The sequence below is a fragment of the Rissa tridactyla genome, chromosome 7, assembly GCF_028500815.1.
Source record: "Rissa tridactyla isolate bRisTri1 chromosome 7, bRisTri1.patW.cur.20221130, whole genome shotgun sequence".
Taxonomy (NCBI): domain Eukaryota; kingdom Metazoa; phylum Chordata; class Aves; order Charadriiformes; family Laridae; genus Rissa; species Rissa tridactyla.
The window spans coordinates 50,180,793-50,207,758 of record NC_071472.1 but is presented as its reverse complement, the minus strand read 5'-3'; the positions used below and the strand labels follow the sequence as shown (position 1 = coordinate 50,207,758).

The 26,966-nt window shown below is 41.7% G+C and overlaps 2 protein-coding genes across 21 annotated transcripts in view; both read right to left on the bottom strand.

The window, feature by feature from the left end:
* The window catches only part of BCAS3 (BCAS3 microtubule associated cell migration factor), a 364,218-nt gene extending 359,482 nt beyond the window's left edge, over window positions 1-4,736 (bottom strand). For 15 of the 20 annotated variants that reach the window (XM_054209084.1, XM_054209081.1, XM_054209078.1 and 12 more), the window contains exons 1-3: window positions 3,393-4,081; window positions 3,183-3,270; window positions 400-454 (exon numbers count right to left, since the gene is read on the bottom strand). In XM_054209084.1, the coding sequence (XP_054065059.1) occupies window positions 400-454; window positions 3,183-3,253 (126 nt within the window). In that variant the 5' untranslated portion in view covers window positions 3,254-3,270; window positions 3,393-4,081. Of the gene's footprint in view, window positions 1-399; window positions 455-3,182; window positions 3,271-3,392; window positions 4,082-4,585 lie in introns of those variants that run through there. The other 5 variants (XM_054209096.1, XM_054209097.1, XM_054209076.1 and 2 more) reach the window with 4 other exon arrangements.
* Window positions 4,737-7,028: 2,292 nt separating this feature from the next.
* The window catches only part of PPM1D (protein phosphatase, Mg2+/Mn2+ dependent 1D), a 28,103-nt gene continuing 8,165 nt past the window's right edge, over window positions 7,029-26,966 (bottom strand). The window contains exons 3-6 of the mRNA XM_054209098.1: window positions 25,443-25,567; window positions 14,304-14,494; window positions 13,293-13,535; window positions 7,029-8,470 (exon numbers count right to left, since the gene is read on the bottom strand). Of these exons, the coding sequence (XP_054065073.1) occupies window positions 7,916-8,470; window positions 13,293-13,535; window positions 14,304-14,494; window positions 25,443-25,567 (1,114 nt within the window). The 3' untranslated portion in view covers window positions 7,029-7,915. The remainder of the gene's footprint in view (window positions 8,471-13,292; window positions 13,536-14,303; window positions 14,495-25,442; window positions 25,568-26,966) is intronic.

Sequence of the window (26,966 nt, the reverse complement as noted above, 5' to 3'; positions counted from 1 at the left end):
CCAGCTAGGGTTCATACACAGGTTTCCAACTACAACACAGAAAAAGACTTATTTGTGATAGGCAGAGCAAGTATTATGCCCAGTCTCTCCCCTCCTCAACTATGCTATTGCCAAAATTATTGTTAAGAAAAGGCTGCAATCTTCTTCTTGCTATTTATATTGTAATTCTTCAACTTCTATGTAGCTCAGATTTTCATCTAAATGATTACCTATCAGAGGAAATTCGTAGGCCCAGTCTTCAGATGGTATGCAGTCTACACTTTCAAAAACCCAGTCTCAAGATTCATATTCAAAAAACAAAAAAATTTGTCTTCTGTTTTTCAATGATATTTTGGTCATCTGACACACATTTAAACTGCTTTGTACACTGAAAAAATAGTTTTCAAAATCTACACATACCTGTGGCACAACATCTTGAAGAAAGGTAACGACGCTTTCCATATATGACTGTTCCCTTGAAAACAGAAGAAGAATTTTTAACTACCACATGAGTTCAGAAACAGTCCTGAATACATTAAGATATACCACCAGGCAAAACACGTACAAACTTTAGCCCAAAGGAGAATACTAAGTATGCGATGCAGTTACTTCATATACTGCCAAACACACAGATAATATAAATAGTAACCTAAAACTCTGTAAAAAGCTAAGTGATACCTGTTTATAAAATAACTGCTTGGGATAAAAGTATAAAATGTAACAGTTAAGAAATAAACCATGTTCTCCACATCAGAGCAGCTGACTGAAGTAGAATGGGTATTTGGAAGTTACTCTTCGGCATTTTTCTACTTGATTTGGCTATTACATCATCAGACTTAAGCTAAAGGCTGCAGCTCTCCTTGTGGGGAGAGTAAACTCTAAGAGCTCGTATGCATGATGTACAACGATGAAGTAAGTGGTGGCTCTTGGGGGCAGGAGATAGAAAAAACCCTAACTAAGAATAGTAAGGTGGTATTTTCAGATAAGATTTTATAGCTTGGGAAGCTTATTCCTTCTTGGAAGTTCATTAGCATCAATGATTTAGAATAGTACATAGTGGAAGATACATTTGTTCTGGTAGATTTAAACTAATGCTTTTATTAGCTTATCCCTGCATGAGCGGTGAGTCTCTTGTGTAACTGCTGAGCAACCTACACCGTGGGCTGACTATCTTAGCCAGACGGTGTCGAAACTGCGCAAAGAGTTTGTGCTTTCTGTAACAAGTAATACTGAAACATGCTGGCAACAAGAACTATCTTCATCAAGTCTGAAACAATCTTTAAAACACCTTAGGTAACAGCTTTGGCAGCCCCCAAATCAATTTTTATATTGGTAGACATTGGTGGCTAACTCAAGGTTTCTAACAGCAACAAAGAAAAACTGTAATCCAGGAAATCTAGACTCGTGATGTCCAAAGGTACACGTGCTTTCTTCATGCCTTCTGAAACTGTGCTGTGTAAGATTATTTTAATAGAAATTAGAGTGTTTGGTATTTAAGAATTAAGTACTCTGCCCTATACACAGCAATACAGAAGGTACTTCAAGTCAAATGCTGCAACACCTGGATCAGCTTAACTGGTTGCCTCCTCTCTGAAAACAAAGATCATTTATGTTTTAGATTTTAGAAAGCTTATTCCAACTCACGACAAAACTAGATTTTGTTCAGCTATTACTGCATCAAAGTTTGTCTTACTGCTTTAAGCTGAGGCCTTATAAATGAGCTGTGGTTTCTAGTGCTGATTCTTCTTTCATTTATGTAGGTCACCAAAACTGTCTTTGTATACCTTCAGAGCCCTTTATTACCTAGCAATAACACTTGTCTATAGGTATGGTATTAAACACAGTGTTTGAAGTTCTCACGTGAATGCCTACCAACAAGAGTCATACTGTTTTCCTTTTTTCAGCTCATGAAATGAGTATTTTCCCTCCCCCCAAGTACATTTTGAAACAAAGCTGATGTATGGGAAATGTTTTATTTAGTGTATGTACTCTAAGTCTCTCCTGAAGTTGAAAAACTTTCAAGAAGATATCTGTAAAGTGTTTAAAAACAACCAAAACAACAACAAAGCTTACCAAAAAAATAGCTTCCATTGGTAGGAATCTAGGAGTTTAACATAATCAGCAGAATGCTGCTGCAGGCTGCTCAACGTACACAAACTCTCATCAAAAAGACGGAAATTTTTGAGGTGAAAAGATATACCTCAAGAACAAGCCACCACATTTAATAAAAGAATAATCTTATTTTTACAGTGATTTTCATTATTATATTTTTAAGCCTACTTTGAAAAAAGATCATTACATATAGAAATGAGAAATTCTACAACTTGAAAAAATGCTTATTCTATCCCATGGCTGTAAGACAAACCTCGAACACAACTTTCTGTGTTACAATGATCGGTTTCTTGTGCTCCCTGGTAAAAATAAAGTGAATCTTGATGTTGAAATACACAGCTATCTCCAGCAGCAAACTAACATCTGTTGAAACTGATCGTACAAGTGAACATTTTGATTCAGTGCCATTTTGCAGGAACAATTCAGCAGTATGAACATCCCCAGGAATCTTCTAGACTGTCTTACTAAGCTCTTTTGCCAGGAAGGTATTTTCATGTGAACACAATGAAAATAAGGACACCCAAGCAAAAAAATGGTCTCTTATGCGCTCTGACTGGAGAGAGGTAGCTTCTTCCTTTGTTCTTTGTTTTGTTCTCTCAAGCAAAAGAAATTAGAATCCACAATTCTACTTACTGAAGTACTTTAATGACAGGCTCATATCTTTTAGTATATCCACCCCTGTGACAAGGTATTATTAAAAGGACAGCAAGCAAAGAACATGCTACACATGCTCCTTCTAGCCTAAGGAAGAAGTCTGCAATCATTGATCTACAGCTGGTGTTTGTACAGCAAACAAAATTGTGTAAACAAACAACAAAACATCATGTCTTTAAAACGTACACTTTCAAGGTTTTGGTATATTAAGCTACAATGATCCCACTTCAGGAGACAGTTTGACATGCAAAGTCCTAGGAAAAAGGAATGCAGCATCTGTTTACTTTATTTTATTGGAAAATACTCGGTGCAACAAAACTGTACTGTCAACACAAGCCCTCACAGCTGGCCCTGAATGAAAATTCAGGCTAGGTGGTTCTTCTACAAGAAAATAAAAAACATTTCAAGTAAGGGCTATTCTTCTAGAAGATGCTTACGTGACAGCCTGTGGGCGAACCACCACTCCTCCAGTACATCGACTAGGGCGGCGTGGAGATTCTGTCGCCATTGTTTCTTTGCAGATACCTGTAAGAAACACATTACTGCTTAATAATGATTTGTGTCAGGATTACTTATTACACTAGTTCTTGACATATTCTTCAGGACGATAAAAACCTCTTGAAAAAGGAAACTTGACTTATACAAACCTGTAAGGCACCGTGACCCTATGCAGCACTCTTAAAAACAAACTTCTTTTTTCAGTACCTCAATCACTACAGCTCCTGCAATGTATGGGAAAGCAAAGAACAACAAACCTACATGATAAAGCAGAAAGTTTTCTTCAAACTGTGCGTTAAAGACAGAGATACAGTTACCATCAGCATTAAGACTACTATTTACTAATGAGCTGTTGTCTTTGAAAATAATTACACAAAATAATGCACAATCACAATTGCAGTGTATTGTACTCTTGAAAATCTGTAATGGGTTACACTGAAGCTAGCACAAAAAGTGTGATGGAACACATTCTACTTTTTTTGTCAGCTTTTTGCGTCACCTTCAAGTTTTTCTTCACACATCTGTTCTCCCATGTGAAAATTCAACATTACATTCCTTAAAGGCAAAAAAACCCACTTGAGGAGCACCACAGATCCCAGCCACCTCTTCGGTCCACTGCTCCACTGTCCCCCCTGCCCCAAAACCAAGAACCAGTACATAAAAGCGAGTGAAAAAGCCAAATCCCCAACGCGGTGTCAGTTATCAGGATCATTTTGCGTTTGGGCAGCCTATGTAAGGGCCATCTCATGAAGTGAGGCAAGAATTAACGTTCAGCCCCACAGAAATTACCAATAAAACGTCCGGCAATACCACTGGAGTTTGACACGCACCAAGCAACCTTTAAAGAGAAAACAACGCGTAAAAGATAAAAAAAAAATCTCTTCAGGTTATCCCCGGGGGACACCTGCGCCAGCCGGTGCTGCCTGCCCGCTCCCGAGCCCCGCGCCCCCGAGGGGCTGCGACAGCGGGGCCGGCCCCGGGCCGGAGGCGGCCGGGAAGTGCCGGGCACCTCAACCGCCCGCTATTGAGCAACTCCACAGCGAAACGCTCCGACCCGGCCGGCCTCTCCCCTCACAGCGGATCAGGCCGCGGCCGCCCGGGGAAGCGCCCCGACCCGCCGGACACCGCTCTCCGCCCGCCCCGCGCCCTCCCGGGCCGGCGGCTCCCTCAGGCCTCCGCCCGCCCTCCCTCCCTCAGCGCCCCGGCCCCTGCCCGGCCTCGCACCCCCTCGGAGCTGGCCGCAGCGCTCTCCCGTAGACCGGGGCCGCCCCGCAACCCTGGCCCAGCGCTCCCGGTCCCGTCCCCAAAGGCGGCCGCCCCGTCCCACCGCATCCCCCCTCACCTGCCGCCTCCGCCCGGCGCCGCACTGACAGTGTTTGGGACCCCCACGGGGATGACACCCAGCGCACCGCGCGCGGCCAGCCAATCAGACGCCTCCGAAGGCGGGCCGCTCCCTGCCGCCGGCCAATCCCTGACGCCGCTCTCCAGGGGTGGGCGGGGCGCGGAGGGCGGCTGCGCCCCAAGCTCGGTTGAGGCGGCGGACGGCGGCCGCCCCCCCCCTCGCTCCCCCCCCGCGGCTTTGTTTACATCGCGATCTCGCGAGAGCGGCCGCGCCAGTCCCGCGCACGTGGGCGGGGGCGGGGCCTCCGCGCGGGGCGTCACGCGGGGCGTCGGCGGAGTGTTTACCTTCCGCGCGGCTGGGCGAGGTGACGCGCAGGGGGCGGGGCCACGGCGGGGCGGGGCCAGGGGCGGGGCCGCGCCAGGGGCGGGGCCTTGGATGTCACGGCTGCCGGTGGGGAGCGGGAGGGGGATCGGGATCACCTCAGGGTTCGGGCAGGGGGGGTCTGCGCTGCGTGCTCGGGGTGATGCGCTTCTGCGTCACTGCCTTCGTAGGCAGTGCGTCACAGGCGGTCGGGGTTCGCAGGGTCACGCAGTGGCGCGGGTGGAAAGGGACCGTGGGAGATCGCCCCGTCCAGCTGCCTCCAGGGCCGCATCCCCACCGACAGCAGAAGGACACGGAGCTGTGGGAGCGGGGCCAGAGGCGGCCCCGGAGATGCTGGGAGGGCTGGAGCCCCTCTGCTGTGAGGACAGGCTGAGAGAGCTGGGGGGGTTCAGCCTGGAGAAGAGAAGGCTCCGGGGAGACCTTAGAGCCCCTTCCAGTCCCTAAAGAGGCTCCAGGAAAGCTGGGGAGGGACTCTGGATCAGGGAGGGGAGCCATGGGATGAGGGGGAAGGGTTTTATGTTGAAAGAGGGGAGAGTTAGATTAGAGACAAGGATGAAAATTTTTCACTCTGAGGGTGGCGAGCCCCTGGCCCAGGTTGCCCAGGGCAGCTGTGGCTGCCCCATCCCTGGAGGGGTTCAAGGCCAGGTTGGACGGGGCTTGGAGCAACCTGGGCTGGTGGGAGGTGTCCCTGCCCAGGGCTGGGGGTGGCACTGGGTGGACTTTAAGGTCCCTCCCAGCCCAAACCAGTCTATGAACATGTCCAGGCAGGTTTTGAATATCTTCAGAGGAGGAGACTCCACAACCTCTGCGAGCCTCCCCAACAGCCTTCATAGCCTCCGCTGGACTCTCTCCAGCAGTTCCCTGTCTTCCTTGAACTGGGGAGCCCAGGACTGGACCCAGTGCTCCAGCTGTGGCCTCCCCAGGGCAGAGCAGAGCAGGAGGATGACCTCCCTCCACCTCCCAGCCACACCCCAGGAGGCCGTTGGCCGCACATTGCTGGCCGTTCTGGCAATCCACCCTGACTTCTGTAACCAAAAGTCATAATCTAAGCATCAAAAAAATTAATGACTGCAAAGTGTAACACTCGCCCTCATACAGCAGCTTTCCCAGGAAAAAGTACACGTTTTGTCCAGTTTACTAAAAGTGAAAAAAGCCGATGTCTGTCCCTCCGGCTGGAGACACCCAAGTCTAGAACTGCTGTGAGGAAAAGAGGGAGAACGAGGCACACATTCATGCACGTGGCAGAATTTGATGAAAATTGAAATTTTGCTTCTATATAGGGCAAAGAAAATGGGAAAATGGCTCTATTTTCTTTTGCATACTTGTATCATAAGCAGCAATATGGATACTCATTTAACGTCTTACACCGGCATCTTTGTCGCACCCAGTCATCTTTAAAAGGTCGAATGTTGTGAGGTTAAATTGCAAATAGACAATTACCGTCTTATTTGTTGCCAGGTAAGCGCACATAGCCGCCGTCAGCCTCTCTCCGCTTCTCCCCGTGGACGGTGTATAATTTCCACATCACTTAGCGCAAAACTTTATTGGTACCTGGAAGTTACATCCCACGTACGCAGAAATAAATTCCTGAAGGGTCCGATTTGGACAGACCGTTACTTTCATCTCGTAAGAGCACGCTGCGTTCGCAGGCTGGATGAAAGAGAATTATACATTTTCAGAAAGCGTTCGATTCCCCCCAGGATTTCTGTAACCATGGTAACACATATAGATAGCAGGCCCCGTTTCAGCCCATGTTTTATTACTCCAGCAGTAAAGAATTAGATTCTATAAATAGCACCCTAGCCATTGGAATAAAACACTGGCCTTTTACTTCCCATTAAAAAAAAAAATAAAAAGCAGGTTATATATTGCTACAGTTGAACATTCAGTATAAAGTGCCAAGATCAGTTCAATAATAAAACTGTGTGGGATGTCTCGTGTCGTAAGCCACGGACCCGCAGTGGAGAAGGGGAGAGAGATTTTTAATGAATACAAAATAAATATGAACGTGCCCGACAGAACTGAAGCTTGAAATCAAAAAAAAAAAAAAAAGGCACTCCCATCAAATTTTCACGTGTTTTATTTAGGTGAACATACACATGGTCCACATACTCAACAAAAATAGTCATAAAATAATTTAAGAACTTATGTTGAAAGGTATTAGCAGCACCATCGGTATTGGAATAGCAGAAAATTCACGCCTCCGAAGGGCAGACATTTATGCCTAGATAAAAATGCCATCATTTATAACAGGGGATGGGAATGGCTTTATAGGATGCTTTTGGGAGTTGGAGTTTTAAAACACACTTTTTTTGCTAAATACTTTGACGATTAATGTTACAAAAAATACAACTAAATAAGATACTGCATAGTATTTTAATTAACATAAAGAAATCGACATTGAGCTGTGTGAAGCAAGACTCAACATCTCTGCTTCCAAGTACATTTCATTTCTGAGTAGAGAAATCTAAAATTTAAAAACAAAATATAGACCTAGTGTATTCTCTAAAAGACACACTTTAGGTGGAACGTATAGTACTACGAAAATACATATCTTCCATTCTGTTTAATAATTTACTTTAGTTAAAAAGTTGTGAAATTCTCATCACAAGAAGCGTATACAAATTCATGACTTAGTAAATTAACAAAAAGGATTATTTTTTTTTTTAACAAGGTTTAGCCCCGCTGTAACAATTATACAAGGAAGAAAAGAGACTACATTTATATGAAGGAATACAAATTTACACACATTTTACAGTGACTTATACCCTACACATCTACAAAATTCACAGTTATAATACAAGCAAATACAAGGCTGGGATAAAGCTGTTGGATACCAAAAAAAGGTTCTACTTTAAAAAAAGATAAACAGGAAGAGTTTCAGACTTTTGCACCAACTTTAAAATTCTAACCAGACCAAAAAATACACCTCCTTACGCAAAACGCCCTTCAGCAAACGCAGACCGCTTTCCTGGGCGGGTGGAAGAGCGAGTTGCTGAGCTTCTTCTGGCCCCGCAGGCTGCGGCGCATGGTCAGCTTGCTGGAGGTTTTGCGCTGGGGAGTTGGGGACATGCCTTCTGGTTGGACACTAATGTTTCGACTCAGGCCACGTCTCGGCTTCTTCATAGCTGGGCCAGAGTTGGATTCTTCCAATGTCCTTTTAAAGTTTGCTGTGGGTGTCCTCTCTGCATCTTGGGCTTTTGTTTGGCCATTAGGAGACACTTTCAAGCCTTTTTGGTCCGTGCCTGAATTTGCGGAGTTGGAAGGGGAGAGACTGACTGACAAACCATTACTGTAGGATTCATGTATCCTCAAAGCCAACGCTTTACTGCCCTTCTCCTCCTGTGGGCCTGAATCCTTCGGGGTTGCTCCTGATGAAGGTAAATTGCTTTTGGCAATCTCGCTTGGCAGCTCTAAATATTTTTCTGAGATCATGTTGCTATGCATGAGGGGAGGAACAGGCTCAGAAGAATTTGGTCGTGGCCACGGATCATCTTCTAAAAGCTGAGGAAAAAGAAACAAATATTTAGGCGTAAATATAATTATTTCACCCGCATTATCCTTTGAAGGTAGAGACAGTGTGTGACAGACCTTCTCTGAACCTTATCAGAGACAGAAAAATCCTACTCCCAGAGTGATCTTTCCTCCAGGTTGAGAGGCGGAAACAGATTCAGACTGCGGACCTGAACTCGGTACTTTGTGCGCACCAACTTCATGAAAGCGTTTATTTCAATCGACCAATTTGCAAGCGGCAGACGGAATCTTTTCATTCAGAGGGCCGTTCAGACTTAGTCAGCCTGCGTACCTTCCTTTCTGCTGCTATAAAATCTGCATGCATCTGCTGTTCATTTAGGAAGCTGTGTAAGAGGCACTGCCTGCAACCTCCGTCCTATGATTTTCATCAGTGGCTTTTTCCAACGCACAGACATGCCATCCCTCCCTCAGACACAGCGCTATACGCACCTACGCTGCCTTCTCAAACGTTCTATACATCATCAGATGGCCAAACACTACTGGGGCAACCAGCTGAAAAAGTCTCCTGACCTTTGTCACATTTTCCATTCTTAGTTACTGCATAACCAGATTATCAGGGAGACTGACACGCTCTGCGTCGTAGGTGCCCTGATTGCATACAGAAAGGTGGAGCATCGGACAAAGCTATTCTAAAAACAGTCACTGTTTGCTATGCAGAGTAACGCATTTTATTGCCTAGTTTTATGCTCTACAACTTGGAAAGAGAACAACTCCATTCCTCACAGCACATCTGTCCACTCTCTATGAAGCACGGTCATTCCGTACGTTGAAGAGAAGCTGCTTAATGTGATGTCCTGAGAACCAGGGACTTTCCAAGCTCTAACACACCTCTGTAGCCTTTGAGAAGCGTTTTTGCCTTGTTCTCGGTTTTACCGACCGGAAAATGGGGACGATACTTGCTTTCACTATCCACAGGGGGATTAGGAAAATGAGTATTTATGCAGTGCCCTGAAGATATGAATTATGACCTTATTAAAGATTTAATTGTAAAGAAATCCCTTGCTACTGAGCAAGTCCTTCAAAAGTAAATTTCAAGGCCATATTACTCTACATACCATCAATGTAAGGCAAACGACAATGACTGTTTAAAGAAAATAACGTGCTGAAGACTCAAATGCACACACAGCTGAATCAATGTAAGTGAATGTAACATCTCAGATGAATAAATAGATGCTTTTGAAGTCACAACACAGAACAACTTCAGTTCACCTTCAAGAAGGGATCTATGACCGCTCAGCACTTTTCAAAAATCTAATAGTAAGGTTTAATAAAATGCACTCTGAAAGAGAAATAATCGGAATTGTTTCTAGCATCGTATGGTTTTCTACTCTCCTCTACTCTTCTGTTGCTCCCCACGATAAAACCATTTATTCACTACATATAGCAAGACAAGAAGGAAGACCTTTACGGATATTTTAGAGGTTATTCTTCCACTCGGTTCCTGCAGAAGCCATAAGAAAGCCAGATGACACACACAGAGCAGCTCTGGCAACGTTACTTAATCCGCTCAGTTTAATTTTTGAAATTGTGTCTCTAGTCATGACTTAGGTTTTACGTTTTTATTGTGCAAGACGCTTACCATTGTGGCTCTTACTGCCAACGTCTTTTGCTTGGTATGAACAGCTGAGATCGGATAAGGCTTTGGGAAGCCAAATGAAGTCAGAGGATGGACCGCTAACGAGTGATGTAACAAAACAAGGAAAATAAAACACGCATCACCCATTTCATTTCTCAACAATCTAATCAATCAAATTTTATCACTGGCCTCAGGAATACTTGAATTAATTTGGTATTAGTAATTGTTGCCAGAAGGATATGCAATTAACAAACACTTCTGTTTAACTGAGAAACTTTGATTTGATCTATTTCCAAATTAATTGTTTTGGAAGGTAGCAGCTGTTAAGAGTCAAGGATTCTTTCAGTTCTCTGAAGGTAACAGACACGTATCCTTCCCACTGCCACCTCTTTTCACTGACCCGTTCTCTCTGGGCAAAAATCCTACCACAACCTCCAGGAGTTCAGACTGATGTGGGGATTCTTTACAGAAACCGTGATGATCCATTTTCAGTAAAATTCAACAGTAATTTTGTAAGAAAATTAATTACTGGCCTAATCATATATTTACCTGCAGATTCAAGTATCAAGGTATTTATGTATTGTTTTGCAAATGGATAATGTCATCTATTGCCATACTTTCTTTTGCGTAATCAAGAGGGGGCTTCTCCCTCCTTGGGAGGCTGACATTTATCACTAGAATCACAAAGGATCGTGGAATAAGGGCATTTCCTGCATCTCTCACAAGTTATCACCATCAGAAAAAAATTCCAAAATGCATATTCTGGAAGATTTGTGTGGCTGTACTTTGTAAGAAAACTGGCACCTTGTAATAAGGTTCCCATTTAATGTCTGAAGCACGGCATAAGAAACCCACATATCCCACCATTTTGGGGGAGAGTCCTAAATGCCTCAATTCTATTTCACATCATTTTAATTTTAAAGAAAACATTGAGCCAACAAGCTCATGCACCAAATATTACCCAGAAGGCTCCCATGAAGGCTGTGTAAATGAAAAGCCTACAGTCCAGCCACTGCACGACCAAAGTTCACGGAAATCTATTTTTCTCCCATTGTGACTCTTACCTAATTGACCAAGCTCTTTGTACTATGAAAAAGATAACATTGCTCAGGATGGTGTAGTTACCCAATACACTTACAGATAACTACACAAAGTTCTTGTTTCGCAAAAAACCATTACATGGAGGCACAACTGCTAAGACATTTCATTTATTATGATGTGCCTGGAGATATTTGCCTTTTTTCCTGAAGTATTTCAAAATCATTCTGAGAGTATAGTGGGTTTTTTCTGTCTCTTTTCAACTTCCTTCTCACATTTCTTTTCTTCTGCTGTTTACAGGTACTCTGTGAGGACGGTCGGATGTTTGTTATTAAAGCAGAAACCTATTAGATTAGCACTTTTCATAAAAAAACAAACAAACAAACAAAAAAACAAGTCCCAAGAAAATAGGATTTTAAATTGGCAACACCAGTTTTGTTTTAATCCAGGAGAAGAGAAGCTTTTGCATTAAACCAGAACTGATTTATACTCGTATTTTCCATGCAGACCTGTAACCAGTCACAATTTTCTTTTGGGTTTTGCACATTAAGCAAAAACATAAAATAAGGCCTTATCTACATGGCAAACACCAAAACTGTAAGTCATCTAAAGTTTTGATCTCTTCACGGAATCTACTTAGATGGGAGGAGGAATCTTAAGGAAAAAAAGCATTTTCACTAAGTCCTTATCCAGAATATTTTGCAGTCATCATAGCTCAACGTCTATTCAATGAGTACTGATAACAGATTACACCCAAAATACAGTAAAACTTAAAAGTTTAGGAATATTCAGAATTCAAATCAATTTTTTTCCACTCAAGATTTTGCCTGATTTTAAGCTCTTTTCACGTATTTTGCTACATTGGCTGGAAGGGAAGGAGACAGAAAGGTTGAGCTTGCCATTTTATTATCAGCTTGTTTCTACCAAGGGAATGTTATGACTCCCTTTTTAATTTTTGCTTTCTTTTTAGTTTGCCCAAAGGACAGTTATCCAAGGATACTGCAGAACATCAAAGGACAATTACTTAAATCAGAGGCAGCTTGTAATTACTGAAACAAACATCCACTCATAACTGCACTCCGGTTCTTAGAAGGAAAGAAAAAAAAAAAAAAAAGGCTTCTGAACAGCTCTGCTTTATGTTTATAGTTAAAACTTCTAATCTGAAGACAGACCTTGTATTATAATGCCTTTTCCTCTAACAGGGAGTATTAAATCTACCAGAGTAAGACAATAAGATCTCCCAATCCAGAAAGAAAACATTCCTTACAGTGATGTGTGTTTGAAAACACTAACCATGGGTTACCTTAAAAAAACCAACCACCACCACAAGCAAACAAAACCAAACCACACCAAGATTAAGAACACATCTACAAGCAGCCTGCAGTTCATCACCTGTGCAAGCTCTACAAGTACCTGGCAAGGCAGGAAAAGAAACTGTAGCCCAACTTCATTGTCTAAGTGGATGTGTTGTGTTTTCTCCTTTTTTAAACCCCTGACCCCCACAGTCCGATTCCTCTCTTTCACAGCTGACTTCTGATTTTGTGGGGGATCTTGGAAAATGGACTTTTAAGAAACAGTGCATTTAAAGTTGTGTGAACTAGGCGTGAAGTTACAGTAATCATTTCTTCTACGTTAAGGAGGGAACGCAGATCAACACCTACTAATAAACGATTAGGATTTTAAGAGTTAAAAAAGCACTGTATCCCTAAATTCAGCAATTCTGAGAAGTTCATACTTTAATACTCTGCCTTTGGTATTCCAAAGTCTTTTAAGAAACATTATTAGAAGTTCATCTGTTTCTCCAACGCTCTGTACATCGCAGTAGTGACAATATGGCCAGGCAATTGCTGTCAAGTTACTGTCCTCCAACTGAAATCTATTATCTAGCCATACACAGTGCCTAGGGTCCATTCCAATTAAAATTAAAAACGAACATACAAACAAAAAAAAAAAAAGCAGCACTAAACAGTGGTTTAAACTGACAGGCCAGTAGTTTCGAAAATTATTACTTCAGTCCCTGGCAATAGTCTGACTACACCATTGCCCTAATCCTAGGTATCACAGTAAACTGCATAAAAAGAAATTACCACTCTAGGGGAAGAAAAGGGAGACTGTTACATATTTAATGGGCTCCACACTCAAAAGTGGAACACTTAAAACACTGAAAAAAAATGTTACCTTGACAGGGGGGGTACGGCAGCGGGAGGGTGTCATGACATTCGTATCAGGGCTGCTATAGGAGGGACTCTCTGCCAAGTTGAGATACAATTCTTCTTCATTTTCCAAGTTGCTTTTGCTATCCTGCAACGGCGAGATGCAGATTACAATGGCACTGGTGTTATCTGCACGAAGCATGCGCTGCCTCCACCGGCCGAGTGCTCTGTTCACCAGCATTTTGGCACAGGACTGTCGGTGCTCTCCCTTTAGGATAGAAGAGAGGGACAGACAGAGAAAGCAGTCAGGGCCATTTTATTCATAAATGGAGAGTTTATGTGGCACAGCCTGATATATATACATTCCTACGTATCATGTGCTAAAGTAGCTTGATTCAGAAACACAAGAGGAAATATTAATTGAAATGTACCTTTCTTCTTAGTGAAATATAACTTTAAAATCATTTTATGGGAGAATCCACATATATATGACTGCTTTAAACCCAAAAACTGATGCAATGACTCGCATAAATAGCCTGGTCGTAACACACCCTATGGTCTTTCCTAAAGTCTCTCAAGGAGTTTATAGACTATTTACTATCAGATGTGCCACTATATAAGTTCTAAGTTGTTTTGTAAAATAAACCAGAGAAGATTTATTTCAGACTTTGTAAAATCATGTAAAAACGAATAAACAATTGTCTACATTATAACATGTGCCTTAATGTGAAATGAATTTAATTTTCAGACAGTATTTTGTATAACTTCCTTAGAGAAAGAACACGTTATCTTCTTTATTTCCCACAGATGCCATCCTGGTAGTCGAATTTCCCAAAACCAACAATGAAATAATTTAAACAATGTTAACAACGCATCTGATTTGACAGTATATGCAAGCACAGTGTCAGCCACATTGTAACAACTTCTATTTTGTGGCAAAACTATGAATATGCTTAAACAAAATGCCATCATTAGATACTTTTCATACACACCAGACTAAACCACTTCCACAATGACTTATAGCCACTGCTCTTACCATGAAGTATTTTTTCTCCTCGTGATCCTGGCACATGGAGATAGCATCTTGAGGTGGGATCATGTTCCACAGTCCATCACTGCCAAGGATAATGTATTTGTGCTTCTGAGGATCAATTGTGTGCACACTAGTGTCAGGTTCAGGAGACACAACAAATTCACCACTGTAGAAGTCGTAGCTCCAAAGATCACCTAGCGAAGAAGAAAACGTTTTTAAATTCTTACATTACACATGAAAATATGAATCTTGGCAATGACAGAAAAATGTTCCTATGAAAACAATTACCACCAGTCTCAAGTCACCAACAGCAACACAAAGTCATTTCAGCACAATTACTGTTCTGCTGCTGTCACTTTCTGATTATATTTGTTAACATGTAGCAATTTAAATAAAACCATGTTCAAACCAGTCTATGTTTATAGGAGGTCTTCTACTCTCTTAAAACTAAGATTTTCAGAAAAAGGGGAAATATAACAGATTAATACCTAGAAGAAAGCAAAGCCTCAATATCCAAACTAAAACCTACCTGAGCAACTAAAGTTCTCTCCTTAAACAGAAGTAAAGCCTTACTTTGTTGCACCCACACGAAACCTGAGAAGATCTGCCTTTCCAGTTATTGGTACAGTTTAAACACTGGAGACAAAATCCTTACCTCTTGTACAGGCAATTATGGTACAGTTTCTAGAACTAGGCTGGGGCTTTTCGATGGGGGGAATCGCATAGTACACTTTTTCTCCCCAACATCACATACAGCATTAGACTTCAGTCTGCACCAGGATGGTGGTATGCTGCCCTGCACACCCTAACAAGTCCTGTTCATAGAAGGGAAACAAAAAACTACCTACTAAAAATCACACCTTTTCACACTCAAGGTACTAACCTGCCTCTTTATTTTAAAAAACCCCAAAACCTAATATCCTCCACAGCCATCTTAGCGATACAGAACCACAGGGTTATGTCTTGCTGCATGTGTATTTGTGCATGCAGGTGCCACAGAGATGGAACAAAGGAAAAGGGGAAAGAAGGAGAGACTGAAGCCTTTCCCCTATTAATTTCTCTTTCCCGTTCCTCCTCCTTCCACAGCATCATTTCCAAAGCCATGCAGTGCTGTGTTAGAGCGTCTTTCCAGCTGAACACCATGTGCCAAATTTTGGAGCTGGAAAAAAGCCACAGGAACACAAGTAGTGCCTGGGTTCCAGCAGGAAAGCAGAAAATGAGAGCTAAAGCCTCTCCCTTGGAAGGCCTCATGCAGTGAGCCTTTCTATTTTTAAATCTTTCTTGCTACGCGAATGAGTTCGGGGTCACATCACCGGTAACGATGGCCTGAACGGAATTTAAATAACACAGTTGAATCAAAACATCCATTGGTTCAAGTGCTTCCTCCAAACCATCCTCAAGTAAAACCCACTCCAACAGAAAAACACATTTCCATATAAATTTACTTCAATTTTGTTTATCAAGTATACTTAAAAAATAAAAACTTTTTCAAAGGTTGGGCCCTTAAATCAAGAATGGTATTATGTTGCACTAACACCTTCTCTTTTTTTTTTAATGTTCATAAATAGCTTCCTATAGGGGTAAGAAATAAAGTAACATTATTATTTGCAAGCACAGACTATATCTTTCTGTGCAGAACTCATGGCTTTAAAAGTCGAAATTAATTAAAATGTCAGAGTAAAAGCATACAGAAGCTTAAGAACTCCAGTTTAAGGGTAAGGTTTTCTCAGGTTTTTCTTCTTTGCTTTTTGCTGGCTTCAGAAAGCATGCCTGTAGCCTTCTTACACATCCATCACCACCCTTTTAAAGATAATAAATAAGCTTTTTGTCTTCCTACTTCCTTCCATTAGCTTTGCCTTAAGCTATCAACCAGTTGAAAAGACTTTTCCAGAATCAGGAAAGGGAATACTTCAACTCAATTACTCCCCTTCACCACAGCAAGCACGGATGGTCCATCCTCATTAAAGCACCAATTCACCTCCACTGCAGCAGCAGCAGACAGAAACACATGCTTCTAATAAGTGCTAATTAAAAGCCGAGCCTGCTTGTATAGAGGTGCACTCTCCCTCCACAGACTCACAACAAAGCAAGCCAGCTGGCAACAAGATCAAAATAAATACTGTAACAGAAGAGCCGAGCTCGCTCCAGCGCAGCAATTATTGTGTACGAACTGCCACGAAAAGTCTTCGCGCGCTGAGAGCTCTTCACGTCGTGCCTGTCACGGACGCAGCAGGTAAAGTAAACAAGAGCTGGGGATCTTACAACAGCCACGTCTTGGAGTCAGTGGCAGCATCAATCTCCAACGTGCATAATGTTTTTATGCTTTTATTTGCTAGTTTGTTCACGCTCATTTGGGAGAAATGACAAATGTTATTAGCTGAATCACTTTTTTAATTAAAAATACTGTGGTGTAGGATAAAAATAACCTGATGCTATTTAATTTTGGTTCATCTACATACATGTCATCATGCCCATCTGCTGCTCTTCCTGAGAAAACAGCTGAGTAATAATCACACTGATTTCAGAGAACCTTTCTCCAAGAGGAAGGCAATAATCGGGAGTATCGTATTGGTTATAAAGGGGACCCCACGGATCATGAACTTGCTGAAAGGCACGCAGAGATTCCGGGAACACACGCGATGAACCCACACCTCACAAATCAGAGGGCAAACCCCTAAGCAGAGCCCATCCATCCTGGGTGCCTTTGAAAGGCTTCCAGCCCGTGTCTCCCCTCCACAATGAGCACCCCAGGGTGTGGGCTGGACACAGGAATTAATCGCTGCCATGCCAAGCTATACCTGATAACAGTGGTCCACATCTTTGGTCAAATCCATGTGCAAATCTGCAACTAACCACATCTCCACAGTACTATCATTAACGGGGAGTGAGAGCAGAGAGAAAATTAGCTACCACAAGAATAGAGTAAATTTTCCTGAAAGCAAATGGTGGAGAGGAGCTAGACTAGTTCAAGGACTCGTAGCTTCAAAGACAAAGTTTATTAAACATGCTGCCTTCCTCCCCCACCAAGAAAGGCAGGTATTGCTTTTCCAGAGGAGAAAACCCTTTTCCATCAGAGGTGACAGGATAAGGGAATGACTGAGACAAAGAGGCTCCAGCAAAGGCTTGTAGAACATCTCTTATCACACAGACAAAAGGACAAACTGATTCCTACTGCATTAGTGTCTAGAAGGGTAGTCAAACATTTAACTGGGGCTAATGACATTGAGCAAATTTTTACCAAAAAGGAAGAAATAAACTAGTCAGAAAGAAATAAACTAGTCAGATAATCCCTTTAGGTGTAGCGTAAAGAGAAGTAAACAGAGGCAGGACATCTGGGAAGAATTTTAGGCGCCTCGGACAGACTGTGAACCCTGGAGTACCCAACCAATGGGAAACAGTGGAGGGAAAAATTCAGCCAGGATTAGGAAATAAAAAGGTGTGTTTCAAGAACTGAAAGTGCGCCTACTTGCTAGGTCACCCGCTCTTGCAAGGACGTGAATAAAAGTGTGCTTCACAGAGGATTCTGCCTGAGCCTATTCCATTCAGACCGGAACTTATTTCTTACACCCCTCAAAATGGACTCTTTCACATCATCTCCTGTAGCAGCACCTCTGTCAAAGCAGTATTCCGAGTTTGCGGTAAATGTACAGTAAGAACTGAATCCCCATCAGTTTTAAATTCACCTGTACTCATCTATTCAAGCTCAAAAACGTGTAGGAAATACACAATAACTTATTTACAAAGTTGTACCATGGAACAGCACTAAAGCACAATCAGGTATTAAATGACCAACTCCAGAGAAGTCTGGAGCTACTGAAAGCTAAATGGAGCTTTAGATGTCACAAACTGAAAAAAATAAAGGTTTTGATCTTTGACTCAGGTAAAATTCCACCAAGTATATTTAATGCCTGAGGCACATAGAAAAATCCAGACTCTTCCTTCCTCATCCTAGAAGGAAACAACCGATTCTTATGATTGCCCTAAAGAAAAGAGAAAATTGCCTTCACCATTAATCTTTTGTCAGTCTACTCCCATAAACCCACAAACTGAGCCTAACCAAGCAGGCAAGTGCTCCTTGGTAGAACAGTACTGTGTAAAGAGTACTTCACTTAAAAAATAATTCTCACAGGTCCTTCAACTCCAAGCCAGCAAGGGCCAACCTATGTCACTAGGGTGAGGCACTATTTTTCTCTTTTTCTTTTTCTTTTTTTTTTTTCCTTCCTCTAAAGGGCAGGGCACCACAGATTAAGTCAATGCTTTTTCGAGCTGCCGCATAGATAGAATACTCATGTCAGCTGTATATCTTTCTCTGGCCAGCTGGAGAGCACAGCGTCCACAGCGGCTGAGGAATATATGACAAACTTAGGAAGAGTCACTTTACATGGCAGCCTCTATTACCATTCTGAGAAGGAAAAAGGGAGAGCAAAGCAAGCCAGAAAGCAGAGTACACTTTTGCCTAAGCATTTCAAAGTGCTCTGAAATCTTCAATTCTGTCCCAAAGCAAGCAGACAGACAAGTGACCCTTTAGCAGCCTGGGAGGCCAAGATAGCAAGAGGATGTGACATGCCAAAGGCTAGTATTACAGAACTGGAATGCCAGGTTCTCAGACTTCACTTTGTGAGCCATGCTATTTTTGTTCCAAATTAAAACCCAAACATTTACAAAACTTAACAATCTTGTTCTCTAAAAACTTACAGACCAGGAATATTCCTTTTGGTGTGAGGCTTGTATATTTCTTTTCCAAACCAAAAAAAAAAAAAAAAAGTATTAATGTAGTTCCTTCCACATCTTGCAGAAAAATCATACCTGTTTCTTAGTCATGACTCAAAGTAGAATAATATACAGAGATCTACACAAAAATTACATTGCATCTTACAAAATGAAAAATAGATGTTTGAAATCATATACTAAAGGAGCAGGAAACTAATTTAGCTACCTATAAGAATATATCAAAATACGTAGTCTATCTTATCTGCTTACTATTACCTTTTAAAATACAAGGAAAAAACCAACCTCCTTGTAACTCAGCTGCTGCCAGGAAAGTAATTGAAGTTACAAACAGAAACACCCATCGCATAAGTAGACTGGACTGGATTAAGCCTAAAGCCTCTCATAGCAAAAGTATGTCCAGAAGTCATATAAATCAAGTCTTTCATTTATGTTTCTGCAGCATGCTGTTTTGAACACAAAAATATCTTTTTGTTTTAATAGAGGAAAGAAAAGTTTACTTTTATAAGTCAGTCCAAAACGAAAACCCAGTTTGATTAATCCCAGATCTTTTTAAATCAAAGTTTTATCTAAAAGGTCTGTTAGCACAAAGGGAAAACTTGCAGAACTTCCTTTTTTCACTGCCAATGAGGCAGCTCTGCTAGGAAGTGAGACAAATCTCAGCAAGGATACAGAAACCATTCAGGCTGAGCTGGGATGGAAAGTGTTGTCACCAAAACTCATGGCAACCCAGTCCTACAGCCACAAGAGGGCATCTTCACAGCAGTCTAAAGATGAATGCAATGTCCCGTTCATACAACCCAGGAATGATTAACTTTAGACAGTTCAGTCTGAGAGACGGGGACACAACTGAAGGTAGCTGCGATCAGAAGAGTTACACAAATAGCAGTTGAGACTTTAAAACTTTCACTGCTCCTTTAGGAGTACTTTTTTTAGTAGCTTCTTTTACATACTATTTCAGCCAAACCTGTTGAAAGAATGGCACTCTCAACACTATGTAGAAAAGGAAAGCACAGGCAAGAGAACATTATTTCAACAGCAAATTCAACAAATAATTGCATTTAAAATGAATGGTGAATTAAAAGCTGCTCATAAGGTAGTCTTCACCTTGACTGCTCATTTCTGCTTGTATGATAGCAAAATCACAGGTGAGAGAGAAAATAAGGTGTCTATCTAGGGCTATGCCAGAGCACACTGCATGAGAAAAGCCCGCGAGAACTGGTATGCAAAAACAGGGTAAAGAGCTAAAATGGCATGCAGAAAGCTACTCACAATTTCTGGCCTTCCAATTAAGACTACGGTGGAATTTCAAGCTTCAAAAGACAATCCTAGACAGCATTCGCTTAGCTGAAGACAAAGTGTAAAACAGAAGAATGCACTGACCAAACCTGGATAAAGTTCTACCTTTAGGAGCAAAATTTTATTATTGCTTTTCTACAATGGCAAAGAAGAGAGAACTAAAGTGGCACACACAGGGACCTCCAGTCTGCCAAAGGCTGGGGGGGGGGGGGGAAGTCCCAGACTTTCATTTGAGCTACACAGATCCATGCATGCCTTCACGTGATCCGTCTAACACAGATCGGCAAAGTAAAGTATGTACTCCGTTACGTATATTTTTTGTCTTGAGGGTGAAGAAAATTATACAAACTAGAGCAAGACTTCCCAAGGACAACACTAGAAACCCAAACACGCTTCAAGTTTGTCTGGTTTTATATAGATAAAATAAGAAAGTGATTATCAATAAAAGCTGAAAAATGCTGTATAACTTCAGTGTAACTTAGTAGCCTGTGCAATTCAATGTGATTGATCTTCATGGTGGGACCCACAAAGGAGCAGGAACAGAGAACTACGAGCAAACACTGTGTAGCAACTGTGCCCATTCGATTTGGTAACTTTTTTTTTTTAATAGTTAAATGCACGTAAAAAACCTAAACACTTAAACAGGAATCTACTTCGATAATTTGAGGTCAGCCATACCCTCTTTAGGGTTTCATGGCATGCATGTTCAGAGAGCTTCCCAAAACAATTCTGGCATGCAATAAGTTGCTGCGGAAAACAGCTTCCGTATCACTGTCAGAGCCAACACTTGTAGCAGCAATACATTGAGCATTCACTGCCCTGGGACACAATTCCTTTTAGGGGTCAGCAGGAAATTCACCTTCTTATGAAAAGTCAAACCTGTATGGTGGAGGCCACCCCACCTAAGATATGGGGGTGAGTCTATGATATTTCTACATAAAACACAGGGGAAAGATACTTCCATGTTGCCACCTGAATGAGTGGTTTAACTAAGCGGTTCTTGGTACAGGTTTCATCATTCATTAATTTAAGAAAAAACACGATACACCAAACAGCTACAATACTGTGAGGTAATCGCTTACTCCATAACCCTTTTGACAGCTGCAGATCTTGGCTGGGTATTAATTCCCAAGAAAAGGGGAGGAGGAGGGAAAAAAGTCCATAGAAGATTTACTAGATTTAAACCTGAACTAATTTACCAACAAGAGAGATCTCATGTAATTTAAAAAACAATCAAGACCCCCTTCTGCCACCACATGTTATGAGTCAACTTGATCAGGCTGGGGGACAGCTGGGGATATGAACTTAAATAGAAACTTAAGAAAACTACAATGAGTTTAAGTTACACTTACAGTCAACCTACAAAGCTCGGTGATTAATCACACCATTTGTCTACTTGTTTCTACATTCTGTTCTTGTTTCAAGTTATCTTATGGTAGTAAGGTATTCAGAGCTCAGACCGTAGCTTCTCTGTACTTCCCCTACTTTGTATACCATCTTTGAAAGTCATACACACGGCCAGATTTTACTACAAAATTGAGTTTCCAAAGATTAAAACTGTTCATTCTGTTTTTCCACAATGGTTTAACACAGGGGAACTAAACACACATCATCTTGTACACTTATAGCCTTGTGCTTATCATCCCAGAAAACAGGTCTAAGTTAATGTATTTAGATAGATGGCATAGCTGAAATGTAACCTTTCTGCTAGCATGTATCTGGCTGTTATCATCATCATTAACATCAGCTCATGCCGGTGGAAATATCACGTACTTCCTCCTTCAGTTTTCCTCATCTGCATACACAGAGCAGGTTCTCAGCATTCTTTCCCCAAGACACGCACAGGTAAGCATGCACACAGGAGTCTACAACGCCTTCCCAAGTGCCACATAGAGTGACTGTCTCCACACAGAGACAGTAACTAATATATGATGCAATGACACACACGGGCTCTTCAAAACACACAAGCAAGTAACACGATGGCTTGTTGCCCCTGAGCGTCTGCTCTACAGTATCCAACAATTTGCACACACGGAGCCTTGCTTTATGCAAGGGGATTCAAGTAATTTGCGTTACCTCACACCTGTTTTAGGGACAGCCATAAAAAATGGACAGTTACCATGAAACTCTGGGTGCCAGGAAACTTACTCAAGTGATTACACTGTAAGGAAACAAAATGCTCTTCTGATCAGAATAGGTAGCAAGTCCCAAGGGGAACAATTCTGAGACTGCACAGGATTCCTAAGTATCTATTACAAGGCAAACTGGTATAAAGAAAGATGTTTTTCATTGCCCAGAAAAGGTTAGCACAAGTAGCTATGCTTAAAATGCAGAATACTCTGCTACAGTTTAAAATATTTCATTAGAAGACTTAAAACTTGTATATGGTACAAGTACCATACAGATACTTTACAGAGACAGTATGAAGCCTAAATATTTCTGACTTCTTATGGGGCTATAAATAAATTAAACATTACTTAAATGCAACTACTGTTGGAAGAAGCAGTGGTAATAAAAAGCGCATACCACAAATGCTTATTTTAGGGCAGAAAGACACTGTAGAAAATCAGAACAGTAAAGGGAACGTCAACAGAATTCATCTGGCCAGAAGGACTTCTATCGCACCAGTATCCTTTCTGCTGTCCAAACATCTGGCCAACACAATACTTTTCCACAGTGTTTTATTCCTGCTATTTCTAAAACCTTCGCTGTCCTCCTTACAACGAGCGCTAGACTTGAGGACTGGATGAGATGACATCAACATATTTTACAGTGTTGTAAGAGGAAGACAAACTTTTTTTTAAAAAAAACCACCTATGTTCTAAATTTTAGGGGTTTTAATCAGATAATCTTCCCACTTTAAAGATAGTAAATTCACAACTCTAGGTTTCTCTCCACAGTGCAGAGTGTCGAGAGACTCTTGCTCTCCTGCTAAAAATTACTGTCTGATTATTATCCAGTCTGGGATCTGTATGGGATTTCTATCAAGAATAACAACAGAGTTTGGACTTAGCAAAAAGAATCACTGTGCTAGATCTTGGTAGGATTGACTGGACTATTGGTAACCAGTATATGTCAACACTGACAGTTATTAACGCTGCTTGCAGAGGCTCCAACGCAGCAGTGCTGTGCCAACCAGGGTAGCAATCTGGGAGCCAGCCAAGAGGTCGAGCAGGCCTCAACAGCATGAATGCGAACGGCTTTACTCGTGGTAGGTCTTTTGTGAGCAGCGTTAAGGGGCATGCTGGCCTCAGAAAGAAGTTAAATCCTGTTTCCAAACTGTGAGCGTCTGTGCACCATCTGGGTCCTACAGAGCGAAGCAGCTGCGTTCCTTTTTCCAGGAGGTTTGTCATACCTCCTTAGAAGGGGATATGAAGAGCCTACAGAGGCTGCTTGCGCAGGCAAACTCCAGAACACTGTCACGTTGTAAACCTGTTTTTCTCCGCGATTTGAAGATGTCAAAGCCCTCTTTTAAGCTTTCAAACCTGTTAACTTTTGAAACGAAGAATTGTTAAAAGCTAGGTGTTCTCATTTCTTGGACCTGAAACTCTCCAGTAATCCTCTTCATCCACATAACGGGAAAGAATGCAATAGGGGCCTAACAGACGCATCATTCCTTGAATTCCCATCTGCACGCAAAACCTAGCCAAATCCTTTTGTTCAACTCGCTGAGAGGAATCGGATCAAAAGTCATCGAGCTATTTAGACAAACAACAAACTTGCAATCATAGGAATTAAAAGATTCATCAAAATTAAGCATATGCTTTTTGTAATGAGGAACACGTGCCCTTCTGCAGAAAAGGGGAAAAAAGAGGGATGTGTTGTTCAGTGGATGAACATCTCTGTTTGCTGGTCATCTATTAACTCCAAAGGATTTATTCAAACTCTCGAGTCAGTTTCACTAATCATAAAATAAGCATCTATCTTGCCTAAAATATGACACGTAATAAAGACTTGTGAGATAGAAAAACGTCCATAAAATTAAAATTTTGTTTTTAGCCACCTGTGAATCCTTCCTTGATCCTATATGATAGATATAAAGCTATCTTTTCTAAAGTTAGTTATCACTGCAGAATTCTTAATACTGGACAAATCCATGTGAAACAGATATCACTGCCTTTGAAATGAGACACAGTTATGCCATGCAATTATCAAGACGACCACGGTCCCAGGAACAGACTGTCCCCATGACACGCTGCCAGCTGATCTAGGAACACTGACAACACTACCACGTAACTGTCAAGCTTGCCAAGAAGGAATTAAGTCACAGGACAGTTTTCACAGGTAAAACTACGATACCACATTTCCATAAAAATCAAACCTATACTGGCTATATCTGGATAGAGAGCTCTCCACCGGGACAAAAGGAGAGAAGTAAGAAACGAAATGCAGATTTTAATTCTGCAATGAAATTTAAGGAAAAAAAACATGACCAGAAACCACTAACGCTCATGGGCAAGAGGTATCCAAAGATTGAATTATGAAGTACTTCCCAAAAGCCATTCATAACAAGTTTGTAGGTACTGTAATATGCCTTTTTGTCCTCTGAATGGTGCTCCTCAAAGATAGTTTCTCATTACTAATACTCTTGCAAAGGCAAGCTATAGATAAAACAGACTCGACTTTCATCCCTTTGTTCATTGTATGCTAAGTCTTGAAAGAAAACAGATTCACCACAAAAGGAAGACCCAAGTAATTCGTATGCTATGCAGCAAAACTTACTTTTACCACCACCTAGTCAAAAATTACAGTCCTATTATTTCAGTAAGAGACAAATGTGCTCTCCATCTTGGAGACACATACTGCTTTGTATGTCTTCCTTTGCAAGAGAAATGAAGTACCATCCTTTTAAGACTGACATTTAAAGTCCTGCATGTTGTTGGGCAAGTCCTTCACTCACCAATGACACCTTCCACAGCTTTATTTGAAAAATGAAATCTATATTGTATTAAAAATACCGTAAGAAGGCCCAGACTTTCAGAACGCCTTGTAATCCAGGCACATGAGTAAATCCCTCTAAACGATATATTTTGGCAAACAGAGTATCATTCAGTTCTGGTGGCCAGAACTGAGTTCACAGCGGTGTCTCGCTTTGCGAACATGAGCATGACTTACCAAGCGCCCTAGCAACTGCCAGGAACGGAATCTGGTCGATGACGGTGCTGCGGCGCACAGGGCCATTGTGAGTCAGGCGGGGTCTCTTCCAAACAACACGATTCACTCCTGACTTGTTGATCACACTAAAACCATCAGAAAGAGGCAGGGGTTAAAAAGGAATAGAAATGAAAACATGAAAATTAGCTTCAGTGACACAAAACCAGTTAAATACGCAAACATGGAGTCAATAATGAGAGCACCCTCAGGAAAGTCCACAGCACAATTAAGTATTTCAAAACACACGGTATCACTTAGATTAGTTTCATTCCATATTAAGCCAAAGCAAAAAGTGAGAGATGAAGGGCAGAAGAAAAGAAAAAGCAGGAGAATGACGACTGGAAGAAATTCTGTCTGGCCGCAATAACCAGATGTAAGACTGTCTTTTAATGTATTGGAGAAAAAGCAAAACTGAATTTGCTTTCCTCAGATGAGGATCATCAACATCAACTCACTCTGGGGGAAATATCATGTAGTTCCTCCTCCATCTGCCAAAGTTTGGCAGTGAAGAGCAGCACAGTACAGTTAAAAAAAAAAAGACCAGCCAAAAAACAAAAGGAAACAGAACAGCTTTCTGTAGGGATTTCCTTAATGGTGCACCAACACCAAGCAGAAATAAAAGAGGAATTGTTCATACTTGCTATCTGCTGAAAGCAGAAGATAGGAAGAAACAGCTCTCCATTTGAATGCTGACACCTGCTCTAAGGCACTTAGCACTGGTTTTAGTTCTCACAGATGGCACTAGAAGGGTCAAAGGAGAAGCTACAGAGCAAGTAAATGGGCCAGCTGTTAACTGGGCAGGGGAGGCACAGAAGAAAGAACAGCGAGAGCATCGGCCATCAAGCAAGAAAAGGCAATGGAACAAGGAACTAGCAAAGCTTGGTCCCAACCAAGTTAAGAACTAGATACTTAAAAGCTAGCTTTTATCCAAGAACAGCCATTGGTAATTAGAAACTGAGAAGCTCTGGAACAGCCTCAAGATTCCTCATACTGAAGCTATTCAAGATGCACTTCCTGAGACTTCAAAGGCCTTAACAACAAGGGCATGTTTAGCTCCATCCTTTCGCATGCACAGTGCGGCAAAGTCACAAACACCACGTCCTAAAATCTATCTCATCCGCTTGTAGAACTAATGACCACACAAAGCTAACTTCAGGCATTATCTGAAAGAAGACCTCATCCCACACTCAGAGACTGTTACTAGAAAAATACCATTTTTAATGAAAGATTCAATTATGCTCTCCTATTAACTTTTCCTAATTTGCTCTCATGAAAGAGAAGACATTAATAAGCAGAGTTGCACGGTTCCACCTCACTCCTACCATTTGCCTCACAATAGCCTGCAACAGCCAGCCTGGGAAAAACAGAAGGAGCACCGGTAAAAATAAAAATTAAAAAAAAATACATAGATTTTTAACCATTCCTTTTGATACAAAGATCCAGGGAACGCTTCTTTGACGCTTCAGAGACTTTCAAACTCTGAGA